General features: G+C 51.8%; 1 protein-coding gene across 5 annotated transcripts in view; it reads left to right on the top strand.

Moving 5' to 3' along the window:
- Positions 1 to 17,695, top strand: part of LOC106601970 (SMG1 nonsense mediated mRNA decay associated PI3K related kinase) — a 143,262-nt gene that overhangs the window by 70,208 nt on the left and 55,359 nt on the right. For all 5 annotated transcript variants that reach the window (XM_045719641.1, XM_045719642.1, XM_045719644.1 and 2 more), the window contains 12 exons: positions 4,035 to 4,189; positions 6,550 to 6,695; positions 7,105 to 7,440; positions 9,233 to 9,377; positions 9,919 to 10,069; positions 12,074 to 12,194; positions 12,336 to 12,587; positions 12,718 to 12,819; positions 13,039 to 13,218; positions 13,616 to 13,760; positions 14,364 to 14,502; positions 17,403 to 17,645. In XM_045719641.1, the coding sequence (XP_045575597.1) occupies positions 4,035 to 4,189; positions 6,550 to 6,695; positions 7,105 to 7,440; positions 9,233 to 9,377; positions 9,919 to 10,069; positions 12,074 to 12,194; positions 12,336 to 12,587; positions 12,718 to 12,819; positions 13,039 to 13,218; positions 13,616 to 13,760; positions 14,364 to 14,502; positions 17,403 to 17,645 (2,115 nt within the window). The remainder of the gene's footprint in view (positions 1 to 4,034; positions 4,190 to 6,549; positions 6,696 to 7,104; positions 7,441 to 9,232; positions 9,378 to 9,918; positions 10,070 to 12,073; positions 12,195 to 12,335; positions 12,588 to 12,717; positions 12,820 to 13,038; positions 13,219 to 13,615; positions 13,761 to 14,363; positions 14,503 to 17,402; positions 17,646 to 17,695) is intronic.

Consider the following 17,695-nt stretch of genomic DNA (forward strand, 5'->3'; position numbering starts at 1 on the left):
GGTTACCTGTAACTGACCCCCCCATGTCTCCTCTCTGTAGGGTCCAGGTCTCTTCTGGTTACCTGTAACTGACCCCCCCATGTCTCCTCTCTGTAGGGTCCAGGTCTCTTCTGGTTACCTGTAACTGACCCCCCCATGTCTCCTCTCTGTAGGGTCCAGGTCTCTTCTGGTTACCTGTAACTGACCCCCCATGTCTCCTCTCTGTAGGGTCCAGGTCTCTTCTGGTTACCTGTAACTGACCCCCCCATGTCTCCTCTCTGTAGGGTCCAGGTCTCTTCTGGTTACCTGTAACTGACCCCCCCATGTCTCCTCTCTGTAGGGTCCAGGTCTCTTCTGGTTACCTGTAACTGACCCCCCATGTCTCCTCTCTGTAGGGTCCAGGTCTCTTCTGGTTACCTGTAACTGACCCCCCCCCATGTCTCCTCTCTGTAGGGTCCAGGTCTCTTCTGGTTACCTGTAACTGACCCCCCCCCATGTCTCCTCTCTGTAGGGTCCAGGTCTCTTCTGGTTACCTGTAACTGACCCCCCCATGTCTCCTCTCTGTAGGGTCCAGGTCTCTTCTGGTTACCTGTAACTGACCCCCCCCATGTCTCCTCTCTGTAGGGTCCAGGTCTCTTCTGGTTACCTGTAACTGACCCCCCCATGTCTCCTCTCTGTAGGGTCCAGGTCTCTTCTGGTTACCTGTAACTGACCCCCATGTCTCCTCTCTGTAGGGTCCAGGTCTCTTCTGGTTACCTGTAACTGACCCCCCCCATGTCTCCTCTCTGTAGGGTCCAGGTCTCTTCTGGTTACCTGTAACTGACCCCCCCCCATGTCTCCTCTCTGTAGGGTCCAGGTCTCTTCTGGTTACCTGTAACTGACCCCCCCATGTCTCCTCTCTGTAGGGTCCAGGTCTCTTCTGGTTACCTGTAACTGACCCCCCCCATGTCTCCTCTCTGTAGGGTCCAGGTCTCTTCTGGTTACCTGTAACTGACCCCCCCATGTCTCCTCTCTGTAGGGTCCAGGTCTCTTCTGGTTACCTGTAACTGACCCCCCCCATGTCTCCTCTCTGTAGGGTCCAGGTCTCTTCTGGTTACCTGTAACTGACCCCCCCATGTCTCCTCTCTGTAGGGTCCAGGTCTCTTCTGGTTACCTGTAACTGACCCCCCCATGTCTCCTCTCTGTAGGGTCCAGGTCTCTTCTGGTTACCTGTAACTGACCCCCCCCATGTCTCCTCTCTGTAGGGTCCAGGTCTCTTCTGGTTACCTGTAACTGACCCCCCCCATGTCTCCTCTCTGTAGGGTCCAGGTCTCTTCTGGTTACCTGTAACTGACCCCCCCATGTCTCCTCTCTGTAGGGTCCAGGTCTCTTCTGGTTACCTGTAACTGACCCCCCCCCATGTCTCCTCTCTGTAGGGTCCAGGTCTCTTCTGGTTACCTGTAACTGACCCCCCCCATGTCTCCTCTCTGTAGGGTCCAGGTCTCTTCTGGTTACCTGTAACTGACCCCCCCCCATGTCTCCTCTCTGTAGGGTCCAGGTCTCTTCTGGTTACCTGTAACTGACCCCCCATGTCTCCTCTCTGTAGGGTCCAGGTCTCTTCTGGTTACCTGTAACTGACCCCCCCCCATGTCTCCTCTCTGTAGGGTCCAGGTCTCTTCTGGTTACCTGTAACTGACCCCCCCATGTCTCCTCTCTGTAGGGTCCAGGTCTCTTCTGGTTACCTGTAACTGACCCCCCCCATGTCTCCTCTCTGTAGGGTCCAGGTCTCTTCTGGTTACCTGTAACTGACCCCCCCCATGTCTCCTCTCTGTAGGGTCCAGGTCTCTTCTGGTTACCTGTAACTGACCCCCCCATGTCTCCTCTCTGTAGGGTCCAGGTCTCTTCTGGTTACCTGTAACTGACCCCCCCCATGTCTCCTCTCTGTAGGGTCCAGGTCTCTTCTGGTTACCTGTAACTGACCCCCCCCATGTCTCCTCTCTGTAGGGTCCAGGTCTCTTCTGGTTACCTGTAACTGACCCCCCCATGTCTCCTCTCTGTAGGGTCCAGGTCTCTTCTGGTTACCTGTAACTGACCCCCCCATGTCTCCTCTCTGTAGGGTCCAGGTCTCTTCTGGTTACCTGTAACTGACCCCCCATGTCTCCTCTCTGTAGGGTCCAGGTCTCTTCTGGTTACCTGTAACTGACCCCCCCATGTCTCCTCTCTGTAGGGTCCAGGTCTCTTCTGGTTACCTGTAACTGACCCCCCCCATGTCTCTCTCTCTGTAGGGTCCAGGTCTCTTCTGGTTACCTGTAACTGACCCCCCCCATGTCTCCTCTCTGTAGGGTCCAGGTCTCTTCTGGTTACCTGTAACTGACCCCCCATGTCTCCTCTCTGTAGGGTCCAGGTCTCTTCTGGTTACCTGTAACTGACCCCCCATGTCTCCTCTCTGTAGGGTCCAGGTCTCTTCTGGTTACCTGTAACTGACCCCCCCCATGTCTCCTCTCTGTAGGGTCCAGGTCTCTTCTGGTTACCTGTAACTGACCCCCCATGTCTCCTCTCTGTAGGGTCCAGGTCTCTTCTGGTTACCTGTAACTGACCCCCCCATGTCTCCTCTCTGTAGGGTCCAGGTCTCTTCTGGTTACCTGTAACTGACCCCCCCATGTCTCCTCTCTGTAGGGTCCAGGTCTCTTCTGGTTACCTGTAACTGACCCCCCCCATGTCTCCTCTCTGTAGGGTCCAGGTCTCTTCTGGTTACCTGTAACTGACCCCCCCATGTCTCCTCTCTGTAGGGTCCAGGTCTCTTCTGGTTACCTGTAACTGACCCCCCCATGTCTCCTCTCTGTAGGGTCCAGGTCTCTTCTGGTTACCTGTAACTGACCCCCCCCCATGTCTCCTCTCTGTAGGGTCCAGGTCTCTTCTGGTTACCTGTAACTGACCCCCCATGTCTCCTCTCTGTAGGGTCCAGGTCTCTTCTGGTTACCTGTAACTGACCCCCCCATGTCTCCTCTCTGTAGGGTCCAGGTCTCTTCTGGTTACCTGTAACTGACCCCCCATGTCTCTTCTCTGTAGGGTCCAGGTCTCTTCTGGTTACCTGTAACTGACCCCCCCATGTCTCCTCTCTGTAGGGTCCAGGTCTCTTCTGGTTACCTGTAACTGACCCCCCATGTCTCCTCTCTGTAGGGTCCAGGTCTCTTCTGGTTACCTGTAACTGACCCCCCATGTCTCCTCTCTGTAGGGTCCAGGTCTCTTCTGGTTACCTGTAACTGACCCCCCCCATGTCTCCTCTCTGTAGGGTCCAGGTCTCTTCTGGTTACCTGTAACTGACCCCCCCATGTCTCCTCTCTGTAGGGTCCAGGTCTCTTCTGGTTACCTGTAACTGACCCCCCCATGTCTCCTCTCTGTAGGGTCCAGGTCTCTTCTGGTTACCTGTAACTGACCCCCCCCCATGTCTCCTCTCTGTAGGGTCCAGGTCTCTTCTGGTTACCTGTAACTGACCCCCCCATGTCTCCTCTCTGTAGGGTCCAGGTCTCTTCTGGTTACCTGTAACTGACCCCCCCCATGTCTCCTCTCTGTAGGGTCCAGGTCTCTTCTGGTTACCTGTAACTGACCCCCCCATGTCTCCTCTCTGTAGGGTCCAGGTCTCTTCTGGTTACCTGTAACTGACCCCCCCCATGTCTCCTCTCTGTAGGGTCCAGGTCTCTTCTGGTTACCTGTAACTGACCCCCCCATGTCTCCTCTCTGTAGGGTCCAGGTCTCTTCTGGTTACCTGTAACTGACCCCCATGTCTCCTCTCTGTAGGGTCCAGGTCTCTTCTGGTTACCTGTAACTGACCCCCCCATGTCTCCTCTCTGTAGGGTCCAGGTCTCTTCTGGTTACCTGTAACTGACCCCCCCCATGTCTCCTCTCTGTAGGGTCCAGGTCTCTTCTGGTTACCTGTAACTGACCCCCCATGTCTCCTCTCTGTAGGGTCCAGGTCTCTTCTGGTTACCTGTAACTGACCCCCCCATGTCTCCTCTCTGTAGGGTCCAGGTCTCTTCTGGTTACCTGTAACTGACCCCCCCATGTCTCCTCTCTAGGGTCCGGAGTTGGAGGCTCCTCTGGTGATGCTGGTAGAGGCTCTGTGTGAACTTCACTGTCCTGAGGCTATCCAGGGTTTAGCTGCCTGGAGTCTCACCAACACTGGCAAGAGTCTGGCTTGGGTCAGCTCTGTGGCACTACAGGCTGAGGGGCGGTAAGGAAAAACACCCCTGTGTGTGTGTGTTTGTCTGCGTGTAAGTGGAGGCCAAGCTCAGTGTCTTTAAGCGGCAATTCTTGAAGAATTTAACTTTATAAATGCCTCCTGATCTTAGTTCCCCAGCCGTACCCCATCAGAACCTAAAATATAAGCTTGTTTTACACAAATGTTTTGAAACAAAGAAAATATAAACAAACACTATATAGCCTCACCATGGTTACAACTAGAATGTTGCTCTATGACGTCATGGCTGGTTACAACTGGAATGTTGCTCTGTGATGTCATGGCTGGTTACAACTGGAATGTTGCTCTATGACGTCATGGCTGGTTACAACTAGAATGTTGCTCTATGACGTCATGGCTGGTTACAACTGGAATGTTGCTCTGTGACGTCATGGCTGGTTACAACTGGAATGTTGCGCTGTGACGTCATGGATGGTTACAACTGGAATGTTGCTCTGTGACGTCATGGCTGGTTACAACTGGAATGTTGCGCTGTGACGTCATGGCTGGTTACAACTGGAATGTTGCTCTGTGACGTCATGGATGGTTACAACTGGAATGTTGCTCTGACGTCATGGATGGTTACAACTGGAATGTTGCTCTGACGTCATGGATGGTTACAACTGGAATGTTGCTCTGTGACGTCATGGCTGGTTACAACTGGAATGTTGCTCTGTGACGTCATGGATGGTTACAACTGGAATGTTGCTCTGGACGTCATGGATGGTTACAACTGGAATGTTGTGCTCTGACGTCATGGCTGGTTACAACTGGAATGTTGCTCTGTGACGTCATGGCTGGTTACAACTGGAATGTTGCTCTGTGACGTCATGGCTGGTTACAACTGGAATGTTGCTCTGTGACGTCATGGCTGGTTACAACTGGAATGTTGCTCTGTGACGTCATGGCTGGTTACAACTGGAATGTTGCTCTGTGACGTCATGGCTGGTTACAACTGGAATGTTGCTCTGTGACGTCATGGCTGGTTACAACTGGAATGTTGCTCTGTGACGTCATGGCTGGTTACAACTGGAATGTTGCTCTGTGACGTCATGGCTGGTTACAACTGGAATGTTGTGCTCTATGACCTCATGGCTGGTTACAACTGGAATGTTGCGCTGTGACGTCATGGCTGGTTGCAATGTTGCTCTGTGATGTCAATGATGGTCAGTCCTTAAATCCAAAGCTCTGTCTGTGAATTTGACTGGTTACATTTCTCCAGTCCCATCCCTCAGCTTTTTACCCAAACTGGGCAGTGAGTACACTTTATTGTTTCAACTGCTGATTGCCACTTGAAATGTAGTCAAGAAGCAGGTAGTACACACCTGTGTTGTCCATAGATGATGTTAAATGGTATGTTCAGACCATATAATACCCCTCTGTCAAGACCATATAGTGACCCATACCTCTCTCTGTCAAGACCATATAGTGACCCATACCTCTCTCTGTCAAGACCCTATAGTGACCCATACCTCTCTCTCTGTCAAGACCCTATAGTGACCATACCTCTCTCTCTGTCAAGACCCTATAGTGACCCATACCTCTCTCTCTGTCAAGACCATATAGTGACCCATACCTCTCTCTCTGTCAAGACCATATAGTGACCCATACCTCTCTCTCTGTCAAGACCATATAGTGACCCATACCTCTCTCTCCGTCAAGACCCTATAGTGACCCATACCTCTCTCTCCGTCAAGACCCTATAGTGACCCATACCTCTCTCTCCGTCAAGACCCTATAGTGACCCATACCTCTCTCTCTGTCAAGACCCTATAGTGACCCATACCTCTCTCTCTGTCAAGACCCTATAGTGACCCATACCTCTCTCTCTGTCAAGACCCTATAGTGACCCATACCTCTCTCTCTGTCAAGACCCTATAGTGACCCATACCTCTCTCTCTGTCAAGACCCTATAGTGACCCATACCTCTCTCTCTGTCAAGACCCTATCGTGACCCATACCTCTCTCTCTGTCAAGACCCTATCGTGACCCATACCTCTCTCTCTGTCAAGACCCTATCGTGACCCATACCTCTCTCTCTGTCAAGACCCTATAGTGACCCATACCTCTCTCTGTCAAGACCCTATAGTGACCCATACCTCTCTCTCCGTCAAGACCCTATAGTGACCCATACCTCTCTCTCTGTCAAGACCCTATAGTGACCCATACCTCTCTCTCTGTCAAGACCCTATAGTGACCCATACCTCTCTCTCTGTCAAGACCCTAATGAGACCCATACCTCTCTCTCTGTAAAGACCCTAATGTGACCCATACCTCTCTCTCTGTCAGGACCATATAGTGACCCATACCTCTCTCTCTGTCAGGACCATATAGTAACCCATACCTCTCTCTAGGTTTGAGAAGGCTGCGGTGGAGTACCAGGAACAGCTGTGTGCCGTGACAGGGATGGACTGTTCCATTAAGGGCTTCGACCGCTCACTCCTCAAACTGGCCGGAGCCAACAGCTCTAACACAGCCAGCCCCAAACACAACGGCAACGGTGAGACACACACACACACACACACACACACACAGCTCTAACACAGCCAGCCCCAAACACATCCGCAACGGTGAAAACACAGGGAATAGGAAGACATTTCAGAGGCAACCACTAGCCGATAATAACCAAGTGTTCCCCTCCTCTCTCTCTTCTCCTCCCCCTTTCCTCTCTTCTCCTTCTGTCTCTCCCCTCTTCTCTCTTCTCCTCCCCCTTTCCTCTCTTCTCCTTCCATCTCTCCCCTCCTCTCTCTTCTCCTCCCCCTTTCCTCTCTTCTCCTTCCGTCTCTCCCCTCTTCTCTCTTCTCCTCCCCCTTTCCTCTCTTCTCCTTCCGTCTCTCCCCTCCTCTCTCTTCTCCTCCCCCTTTCCTCTCTTCTCCTTCCGTCTCTCCCCTCCTCTCTTCCTCCTTCAGGTGACGGCAGGAAGACGGTTCTCCTCAAGTCCAATGAGTGTTCCTCCGAGGTGCTCAACCTCCTTGCCAATAAGGCATGCCAGTGCTATGTGGCCCTCGGCGATTGGTCCTCGGTGCAGGAGTGGCAGGCCAGCGTGCACGCCCTCAAGAAGAACCCTGGTAACCCTGCCGCAGCGAGCGTGCACCTGAAGACAGACTTCAACTACGTACGGGCTCTGAGCTGCTTCGAGGACGGAGACTTCCAAGAATGCCGTGCTCAGCTGGAGCTCCTGGCGGGGGAGAGAGACGACTACGGCCTGCTCAACTCCACCTCTACGGGCTCCAAGGACAAACTAGGTAGGAGGGAGGGAGGGAGGGAGAGAGAGGGAGGGAGAGAGAGAGGACTAAGGCCTGCTCAACTCCACCTGCTCCAAGGATAAACTAGGTAGGAGGGAGAGAGGGAGAGAGAGAGGGAGGGAGGGAGAGAGGACTAAGGCCTGCTCAACTCCACCTGCTCCAAGGATAAACTAGGTAGGAGGGAGAGAGGGAGAGAGAGAGAGGACTAAGGCCTGCTCAACTCCACCTCTACGGGCTCCAAGGACAAACTAGGTAGGAGGGAGAGGGAGAGAGAGGGAGAGAGGACTAAGGCCTGCTCAACTCCACCTGCTTCAAAGATAAACTAGGTAGGAAGGGAGGGGGAGAGAGACGACTACGGCCTGCTCAACTCCACCTGCTCCAAGGACAAGCTAGGTAGGAGAGAGAGAGGGAGAGGACTAAGGCCTGCTCAACTCCACCTGCTCCAAGGATAAACTAGGTAGGAGAGAGAGAGAGAGGACTAAGGCCTGCTCCAAGGATAAACTAGGTAGGAGAGAGAGAGAGAGGACTAAGGCCTGCTCAACTCCACCTGCTCCAAGGACAAGCTAGGTAGGAGAGAGAGAGGGAGAGGACTAAGGCCTGCTCAACTCCACCTGCTCCAAGGATAAACTAGGTAGGAGAGAGAGAGAGAGGACTAAGGCCTGCTCAACTCCACCTGCTCCAAGGATAAACTAGGTAGGAGAGAGAGAGAGAGAGGACTAAGGCCTGCTCAACTCCACCTGCTCCAAGGACAAGCTAGGTAGGAGAGAGAGAGGGAGAGGACTAAGGCCTGCTCAACTCCACCTGCTCCAAGGATAAACTAGGTAGGAGAGAGAGAGAGAGGACTAAGGCCTGCTCAACTCCACCTGCTCCAAGGATAAACTAGGTAGGAGGGAGGGAGAGAGAGAGAGAGGACTAAGGCCTGCTCAACTCCACCTGCTCCAAGGATATACTAGTTAGGAGGGAGAGAGAGAGGACTAAGGCCTGCTCAACTCCACCTGCTCCAAGGATAAACTAGGTAGGAGGAGAGGGAGAGAGGACTAAGGCCTGCTCCAAGGATAAACTAGGTAGGAGAGAGAGAGAGAGAGAGGACTAAGGCCTGCTCAACTCCACCTGCTCCAAGGACAAGCTAGGTAGGAGGGGGGAGGGAGAGAGAGAGAGAGAGGAAGACTAAGGCCTGCTCAACTCCACCTCTACTGGCTCCAAGGATAAACTAGGTAGGAGAGAGAGAGAGAGGACTAAGGCCTGCTCAACTCCACCTGCTCCAAGGATAAACTAGGTAGGAGGGAGGGAGAGAGAGAGAGAGGACTAAGGCCTGCTCAACTCCACCTGCTCCAAGGATATACTAGTTAGGAGGGAGAGAGAGAGGACTAAGGCCTGCTCAACTCCACCTGCTCCAAGGATAAACTAGGTAGGAGGGAGAGGGAGAGAGGACTAAGGCCTGCTCCAAGGATAAACTAGGTAGGAGAGAGAGAGAGAGAGAGGACTAAGGCCTGCTCAACTCCACCTGCTCCAAGGATAAACTAGGTAGGAGGGAGGGAGGGAGAGAGAGAGAGAGAGAGAGAGAGAGAGAGGACTAAGGCCTGCTCAACTCCACCTCTACTGGCTCCAAGGATAAACTAGGTAGGAGAGAGAGAGAGAGGACTAAGGCCTGCTCAACTCCACCTGCTCCAAGGATATACTAGTTAGGAGGGTGTCAGACTGCCCCCTTCAGTTTTGAGTCTAGACTCCTTAGAGGTGTGTGTGTTTCTAACGTGTGTGTGTGTGTGTGTGTGTGTGTGTGTGTGTGTTGTAGACCTGAAGCGTCTCCTCCCGGCAGTGTTGAGTCCGGACCCCTCAGAACTGCAGAAGGCCATCGAGGTGCAGCTGCTGCGCAGCGCTGTGGCCGCCATGACAACGGCCAATCACGAGCAGGAACAGAAGGCCATGCCCACCTCGGAGTGAGTCTCTCATTGGATCGTGGTGAACACTTTGATGAATCCTGTATTAATGTGTTAGTGCTGGGTAGGAACAAAAACCTGCTGGATTGTGGGACACTTCATTGGGAAGGGCTCAATAGCATACACCTCGTCTCCTTCTCAAAACCCATTGGAGGAGGTGAGGGGGCGGGACCTCTGGCTTTGTCATCCAATGGGTTGTAAGAGGGAGACTGAGGAGACACCAGTATTTCTTTGAGCTCTTCCATGATGTCTTCTACATTCCATTTAGGTTGAGTTCTGTTGGACTGGCTGCAGGTTCTGTCTGTGCTGCCCAATGGGCCCTGGTCAAAACTAGTGCACTATATAGGGAAACATTTGGGACAGACTATGTACACTCTCGTTCACTACATCCCACCAATCTAAAAGCTTTCTATTGGAGACTTAGTGGGAGTTGCCACCTTGTTTCTGATACCAGTCATTTCCTTTTCAATCAGTGACAGGAAGTGAAGACACTGGGAGGAAGGAGAGATAATAGCTTACGTCTTGTGTGTGTGTGTTACAGTACCCTGGTCCGTTACCTGAAGCAGACGGGTCGTATCTGTCTGGGTCCCCTCCGCCTCTCCACCCTCACCCTCTCTGACGGCCTGCCCACTCTGGCCACCCTGCAGCTACACTGCTGCTCTGCCCTGGAGAACACACTCAGCGGACAGGAGGTACACACACACACACACACACACACACACACACACACACACACACACACACACACACACACACAGACCCTCACCAGCCTGCTGCTACACTGCTGCTCTGCCCTGGAGAACACACTCAGCGGACAGGAGGTATACACACACACACACACACAGACCCTCACCAGCCTGCAGCTACACTGCTGCTCTGCCCTGGAGAACACACTCAGCGGACAGGAGGTATACACACACACACACACACACACAACCGACCCTCACCAGCCTGCTGCTACACTGCTGCTCTGCCCTGGAGAACACACTCAGCGGACAGGAGGTATACACACACACACACACACACAGACCCTCACCAGCCTGCAGCCACTGCTACTCTGCCCTGGAGAACACACTCAGCGTACAGGAGGTATACACACACACACACACAGACCCTCACCACCCTGCAGCTACACTGCTGCTCTGCCCTGGAGAACCACTCAGTGGACAGGAGGTATACACACACGCGCACACACACACACACACACACACACACACACACACACACACACACACACACACACACACACACAGACCCTCACCAGCCTGCTGCTACACTGCTGCTCTGCCCTGGAGAACACACTCAGCGGACAGGAGGTATACACACACACACACACACAGACCCTCACCACCCTGCAGCTACACTGCTGCTCTGCCCTGGAGAACCACTCAGTGGACAGGAGGTATACACACACGCACACACACACACACACACACACACACAGACCCTCTCCAGCCTGCTACTCTGCCCTGGAGAACACACTCAGCGTACTCTGCATGACCAACAGTATGTGGACATCTGCTCATCATCTTATTCCATAATCATGGGTATTAATATGGACTTGGTCCCCCCTTTGCTGCTATAACAGCCTCCACTCTTCTGGGAAGGCTTTCCACTAGATGTTGGAACATTGCTGCAGGGACTTGCATCCCTTCAGCCACAAGAGCATTATTGAGGTTGGGCACTGATGTTGGGTGATTAGGCCTGGCTCGCAATCGGCGTTCCAATTCATCCAAGAGGTGTTTGATGGGGTTGAGGTCAGGGCTCTGTGCAGGCCAGTCAAGTTCTTCCAGACTGAGCTCGACAAACCATTTCTGTATGAACCTGGCTTTGTGCATGGGGAAATTGTCATGCTGAAACAGGGAAGGGCCTTCCCCAAATTGGAAACACAGAATCGTCTAGAATGTCATTGTATGCTGTAGCGTTAAGATTTCCTTTCACTGGAACTAAGGGGCCTAACCCGAACCATGAAAAATAGACCCAGATCATTATTCCTCCTCCACCAAACTTTACAGTTGGCACTACGCATTGGGGCAGGTAGCGTTCTCCTGGCATCCGTCAAACCCAGATTCATCCGTCGGACTGATAGATGGTGAAGCATGATTCATCACTCCAGAGAAAACGTTTCTACTGCTCCAGAGTCCAGTGGTGGCAAGCTTCACGCAACTCCATCATTTACATCGCTATGGAAACCCATTTCATGACGCTCCCGACCAACAGTTCTTGTGCTGACGTTGCTTCCAGAGGCAGTTTGGACCTCGGTAGTGAGTCTTGCAACCGAGGACAGGCGATTCAGTACTCAGCGGTCCTGTTCTATGAGCTTGTGTGGCCTACCACTTCTCAGCTGAGCCGTTGTTGCTCCTAGACGTTTCCACTTCACAATAACAGCACTGACAGTTGACCAGGGCAGCTCTAGCAGGGTAGAAGTTTGACAAACTGACTTGTTGGAAAGGTGGCATCCTATGACGGTGCCACGTTGTAAGTCACTGAGCTCTACAGTACGGGCCATTCTACTGCCAATGTTTGTCTATGGAGATTGCATGGCTGTATGCTCGATTTTATACACCTGTCAGCAACGGGTGTGGCTGAAATAGCCAAATTCACTAATTTGAAGGGGTGTCCACATAATGCTGTGTGTGTGTGTGTGTGTGTGTGTGTGTGTGTGTACACCCCCCTAACCCTCTCCTCCTCTCCAGGACTGTCTGATCCCCCTGTACAGTGAAGCTCTCAGCACCTGTAAACAACAGGATGTCCAGCCGTGGCTCCACACACTGAGATACACCATCTACCAGAGACAGCTACTGCTCAGGCTGAAAGGTAGACAACCTCCCTGTGTCTGTGGGAGGTCTTTCTGCTCTTAAACACTGTGCTTTATATCTACTGGGTGTGTGTTGTCCCCATCGCTGTGTCTTTGTCATGTGACTCACGTTAACCCTCTTCCTGTGTTCCATTACCCAGGCTCCTCTGCTCCGCTGGATGGCCACCTGATGGAACTATGTCTGACGGCCGTCAAGTTCGCCCGGAAACAGGGGAACATCGCCCTGGCAACGCGTCTGCTGGGCCAGTGCAGCGAGGGAGAGGAGGAGGAGGAGGAGGGAGGAGAGGAAGGGTTGAGCCGTGCGTTCAGGCGTTTGTCACTAGCGGGTGTTGTGGGGGAGAAGTGGGGACCTGAACTACAGATCGAGAAGGCTAAAGTCCTCTGCACCGCGGGTGAGTGTGTGTTAGTGTTTGGCTTACTCGTCTTTCTCTTTACCCACTTATTCCTCCCCAACTCTCTCTCATGCTCCACCTCTCTCCCTCCTCTCCTTCCCTCCCTCCCTCTCTCTCCTCTCCCCTCCAGGTCAGTCCATGGCAGCCATGGAGATGTTGAGTTCCTGTGCTCTGTCTTTCTGTCGCTCAGGGAAGTGTGAGCGTGCTGCCTGTCGCTCCGTCCTCACTCTGTGTAAGTAGTGATTCTAGTGTGTCCCAAATGGCCCCCTATTCCCTACGTAGGGCTCTTATTGGGGGGAATAGAGTGCCATTTGAGATGCAGGCGTACCAGGGTTGGTACCAGTCTCTCTGTCCTGTGCATGCTGGGTAATGGATGCCTGCCTTTTTAGAAAACCTCCCATGTGTGTTTTTGACGAGGCCCTGTTCCAACTGTCTGTCTCTGTGTCTGTAGGTAAGTGGCTGCTGGCGGACTGGAAGGACATGACCCCTCAGCTCAAACAGGTGGTGAAGAGGTCAGGAGTCATGACCCCAGGGGTCGCCGCCTTGCCCCCCATCAGCCGGAACATCACAGCCCTGCTGGAGCTACCCCTAGAGGACCAGGGCATGCCCCGAATCACAGCTGAGACCACAGGTAGGACACAGCCCTCCCTGACCCCTCTCTTCCTCCAGTCTGTACCCTAACCCCTACACCCTGACCCCTCTCTTCCTCCAGTCTGTACCCTAACCCCTACACCCTGACCCCTCTCTTCCTCCAGTCTGTACCCTACACCCTAACCCCTCTCTTCCTCCAGTCTGTACCCTACACCCTAACCCCTCTCTTCCTCCAGTCTGTACCCTAACCCCTCTCTTCCTCCAGTCTGTACCCTACACCCTAACCCCTCTCTTCCTCCAGTCTGTACCCTACACCCTAACCCCTCTCTTCCTCCAGTCTGTACCCTAACCCCTCTCTTCCTCCAGTCTGTACCCTGACCCCTCTCTTCCTCCAGTCTGTACCCTACACCCTAACCCCTCTCTCTCTGCCTCCATAGTGAGTGTGGGTGTAGGAGAACCAGACTTGGTCCTGGGGCAGCTCTACCAGTTGTCCACCAGTCAGGCTCCGGAGGTGGCCAAGTCCTGGGCGGCTCTCGCCAGCTGGGCCTATCGTTGGGGACGGAAGGTGGTCGACAACGCCAGGTACATATTCTGACAGTTGTCACTCAGCAGTTATCCTGAAACACACGTGAATACAGACGTGGTGCGTTCTGTGGTAAAAGCTGATAACACGTGAATACAGACGTGGTGCGTTCTGTGGTAAAAGCTGATAACACGTGAATACAGACGTGGTGCGTTCTGTGGTAAAAGCTGATAACACGTGAATACAGACGTGGTGCGTTCTGTGGTAAAAGCTGATAACGTGAATACAGACGTGGTGCGTTCTGTGGTAAAAGCTGATAACACGTGAATACAGACGTGGTGCGTTCTGTGGTAAAAGCTGATAACACATGAATACAGACGTGGTGCGTTCTGTGGTAAAAGCTGATAACATGAATACAGACGTGGTGCGTCCTGTGGTAAAAGCTGATAACACGTGAATACAGACGTGGTGCGTTCTGTGGTAAAAGCCGTTGCTGATTTAAACATTATTTTTTAAATTCTTATGCAATATTGACGTTCTTCTGTCTCCCTCTCTTCCCATACTTCTCTCCTCTTTCCCCTCTCTCCTCCCATCTCCCTCTCCTTTCATCTCTCCTCCCCTACGTCTGTCCGTTCCTTTCTCCTCCCATCTCCTCCCTCCAGTCAAGGTGAAGGTGTGCCCCTGCTCCCGGGAGAGAAGAAGGAGATCGAGGAGCTTCTCCCAGAATGCACCAGTGAGGAGGACAAGGAGAACATCTTCAGTATCCTGGGTCAGGCCATGTGTCGACCTGCTGGAATACAGGTGTGTGTGTGTGCGCTCATGAGGAATGAATTAGTAACTATTGTTTTAGTATGTACACATCTCGTACTTTCTCCCAGTGTTCTGAGAATATCATAGTTCATCCAGGATAGAAGTTTAGAACTGGACTCTACTTGGAACTGCATAACTAAGTGGCTTGGTATGTGTCTGTCTCTTTCCATGTATCTCTCTACCTCTTTTAGACTCTCTAGTCTTGATTCCTGGACTGTCTCTACCTCCTTTTAATCTCTCTCTAGTCTTGATTCCTGACTCTCTACCTCCTTTTAGACTCTCTAGTCTTGATTCCTGACTCTCTACCTCCTTTTAGACTCTATAGTCTTGATTCCTGGACTGTCTCTACCTCCTTTCAGTCTCTCTATAATCTTTCCTTGATTCCTGACAGTCTCTCTACCTCTTTTATACTCGAGGATCACGCAACCTGATAGACTGTAACTGTAATTATGATCCACGTCACAAAGTATAATCCAAAATAAATACAACCATCTTGGCGTTAACTGGAGTGGGGAGTTTAGAAGACTGTGATGAAGAATGAATGACTGTCAGATATTAGCTATAGAGGCAATGCTTCTAAAATACCTTGGCACTAGATTTGAGATTTTTATCAATTTTGAAAATCTGAAATGATGTACAGTGGGGGAAAAAAGTATTTGATCCCCTGCTGATTTTTGAACGTTTGCCCACTGACAAAGAAATGATCAGTCTATAATTTTAATGGTAGGTTTATTTGAACAGTGAGAGACAGAATAACAACAAAAACATCCAGGAAACGCATGTCAAAAATGTTATAAAATGATTTGCATTTTAATGAGGGAAATAAGTATTTGACCCCTCTGCAAAACATGACTTAGTACTTGGTGACAAAACCCTTGTTGGCAGTCACAGAGTTCAGACGTTTCTTGTAGTTGGCCACCAGGTTTGCACACATCTCAGGAAGGATTTTGTCCCACTCCTCTTTGCAGATCTTCTCCAAGTCATTAAGGTTTCGAGGCTGATGTTTGGCAACTCGAACCTTCAGCTCCCTCCACAGAGTTTCTATGGGATTAAGGTCTGGAGACTGGCTAGGCCACTCCAGGACCTTAATGTGCTTCTTCTTGAGCCACTCCTTTGTTGCCTTGGCCGTGTGTTTTGGGTCATTGTCATGCTGGAATACCCATCCACAATCTATTTTCAATGCCCTGGCTGAGGGAAGGATGTTCTCACCCAAGATTTGACGGTACATGGCCCCGTCCATCGTCCCTTTTGATGCAGTGAAGTTGTCCTGTCCCCTTAGCAGAAAAACACCCCCAAAGCATAATGTTTCCACCTCCATGTTTGACGGTGGGGATGGTGTTCTTGGGGTCATAGGCAGCATTCCTCCTCCTCCAAACACGGCGAGTTGAGTTGATGCCAAAGAGCTCCATTTTGGTCTCATCTGACCACAACACTTTCACCCAGTTGTCCTCTGAATCATTCAGATGTTCATTGGCAAACTTCAGACGGGCATGTATATGTGCTTTCTTGAGCAGGGGGACCTTGCGGGCGCTGCAGGATTTCAGTCCTTCACGGCGTAGTGTGTTACCAATTGTTTTCTTGGTGACTATGGTCCCAGCTGCCTTGAGATCATTGACAAGATCCTCCCGTGGAGTTCTGGGCTGATTCCTCACCGTTCTCATGATCATTGCAACTCCACGAGGTGAGATCTTGCATGGACCCCCAGGCCGAGGGAGATTGACAGTTCTTTTGTGTTTCTTCCATTTGCGAATAATCGCACCAACTGTTGTCACCTTCTCACCAAGCTGCTTGGCGATGGTCTTGTGGCCCATTCCAGCCTTGTGTAGGTCTACAATCTTGTCCCTGACATCCTTGGAGAGCTCTTTGGTCTTGGCCATGGTGGAGAGTTTGGAATCTCATTGATTGCTTCTGTGGACAGGTGTCTTTTATACAGGTAACAAGCTGCGGTTAGGAGCACTCCCTTTAACAGTGTGCTCCTAATCTCAGCTCGTTACCTGTATAAAAGACACCTGGGAGCCAGAAATCTTTCTGATTGAGAGGGGGTCAAATACTTATTTCCCTCATTAAAATGCAAATCAATTTATAACATTTTTGACATGTGTTTTTTTGGATTTTTTTTGTTATTCTGTCTCTGTGTTCAAATAAACCTACCATTAAAATTATAGACTGATCATTTCTTTGTCAGTGGGCAAACGTACAAAATCAGCAGGGGATCAAATACTTTTTTCCCTCACTGTATATTATACTATAGTACTATACTGAAATGATGTATGCTCTGTAAAGAAATCCAATAGGGACCTTAACCTGGGCTGAAACAGCGAACAGCATTCAGAAAAAACCTCCAAGAATAAAGTATTTTGGTGTGTTCGTTCTATTTACATGTTAGTGACGTTTACCGTGTTGAATGGAATGCTGTCAAGAAAGTATTCCAACCTTTTATAGACTTGATTTAGTACACTTCTATAATTCAGATCAGACTCACAAACAGCGCGCGCACGAGCATGCGGGGGGGGAGGGACAAAACCCCAATTTGGCTCGTGCTACATCTCCAATTTGCCGCACGTGTCTTGGCAGATCTGGGTTTGGGATTTACCTTCTGCCTGCTATCATAACTCTCTCTCTCTCTCTCTCTCTCCCCCACCCCCCTCTCTCTCTCTCTCTCCCCCACCCCCCTCTCTCTCTCTCTCTCTCTCTCTCTCTCTCTCCCCCACCCCCCTCTCTCTCTCTCACCCACCCCCCCTCTCTCTCTCTCTCTCACCCACCCCCCTCTCTCTCTCTCTCTCCCCCACCCCCCCTCTCTCTCTCTCTCTCCCCCCACCCCCCTCTCTCTCTCTCTCTCCCCCCCACCCCCTCTCTCTCTCTCTCCTCCACCCCCCTCTCTCTCCCTCCAGGATGAGGACATGGCCCTGCAGCAGGAGGATGAGGAGGAGGATGACATGGTGGATGTGATCTGGAGACAGCTGCTGTCTGCCTGTCCCTGGCTGGAGGAGCAGGGGGAGGGGGTCCAGGGTGGGGGTAGTGGGGTGATGGAGGGTCTGATCCGGGTCTGGAGGAGGGTGGTGGACCGGATCTTCAGTCTCTACAAGGTCTCCTGCGGTGCCTACTTCACCTTCCTCAAACTCAACGCTGGACAGGTGTGTGGAACTAACACGCTCTCCTGGGGGGACTGGGACTGGCGGGGGGA

The sequence above is a fragment of the Salmo salar genome, chromosome ssa06, assembly GCF_905237065.1.
Source record: "Salmo salar chromosome ssa06, Ssal_v3.1, whole genome shotgun sequence".
Taxonomy (NCBI): Eukaryota; Metazoa; Chordata; class Actinopteri; order Salmoniformes; family Salmonidae; genus Salmo; species Salmo salar.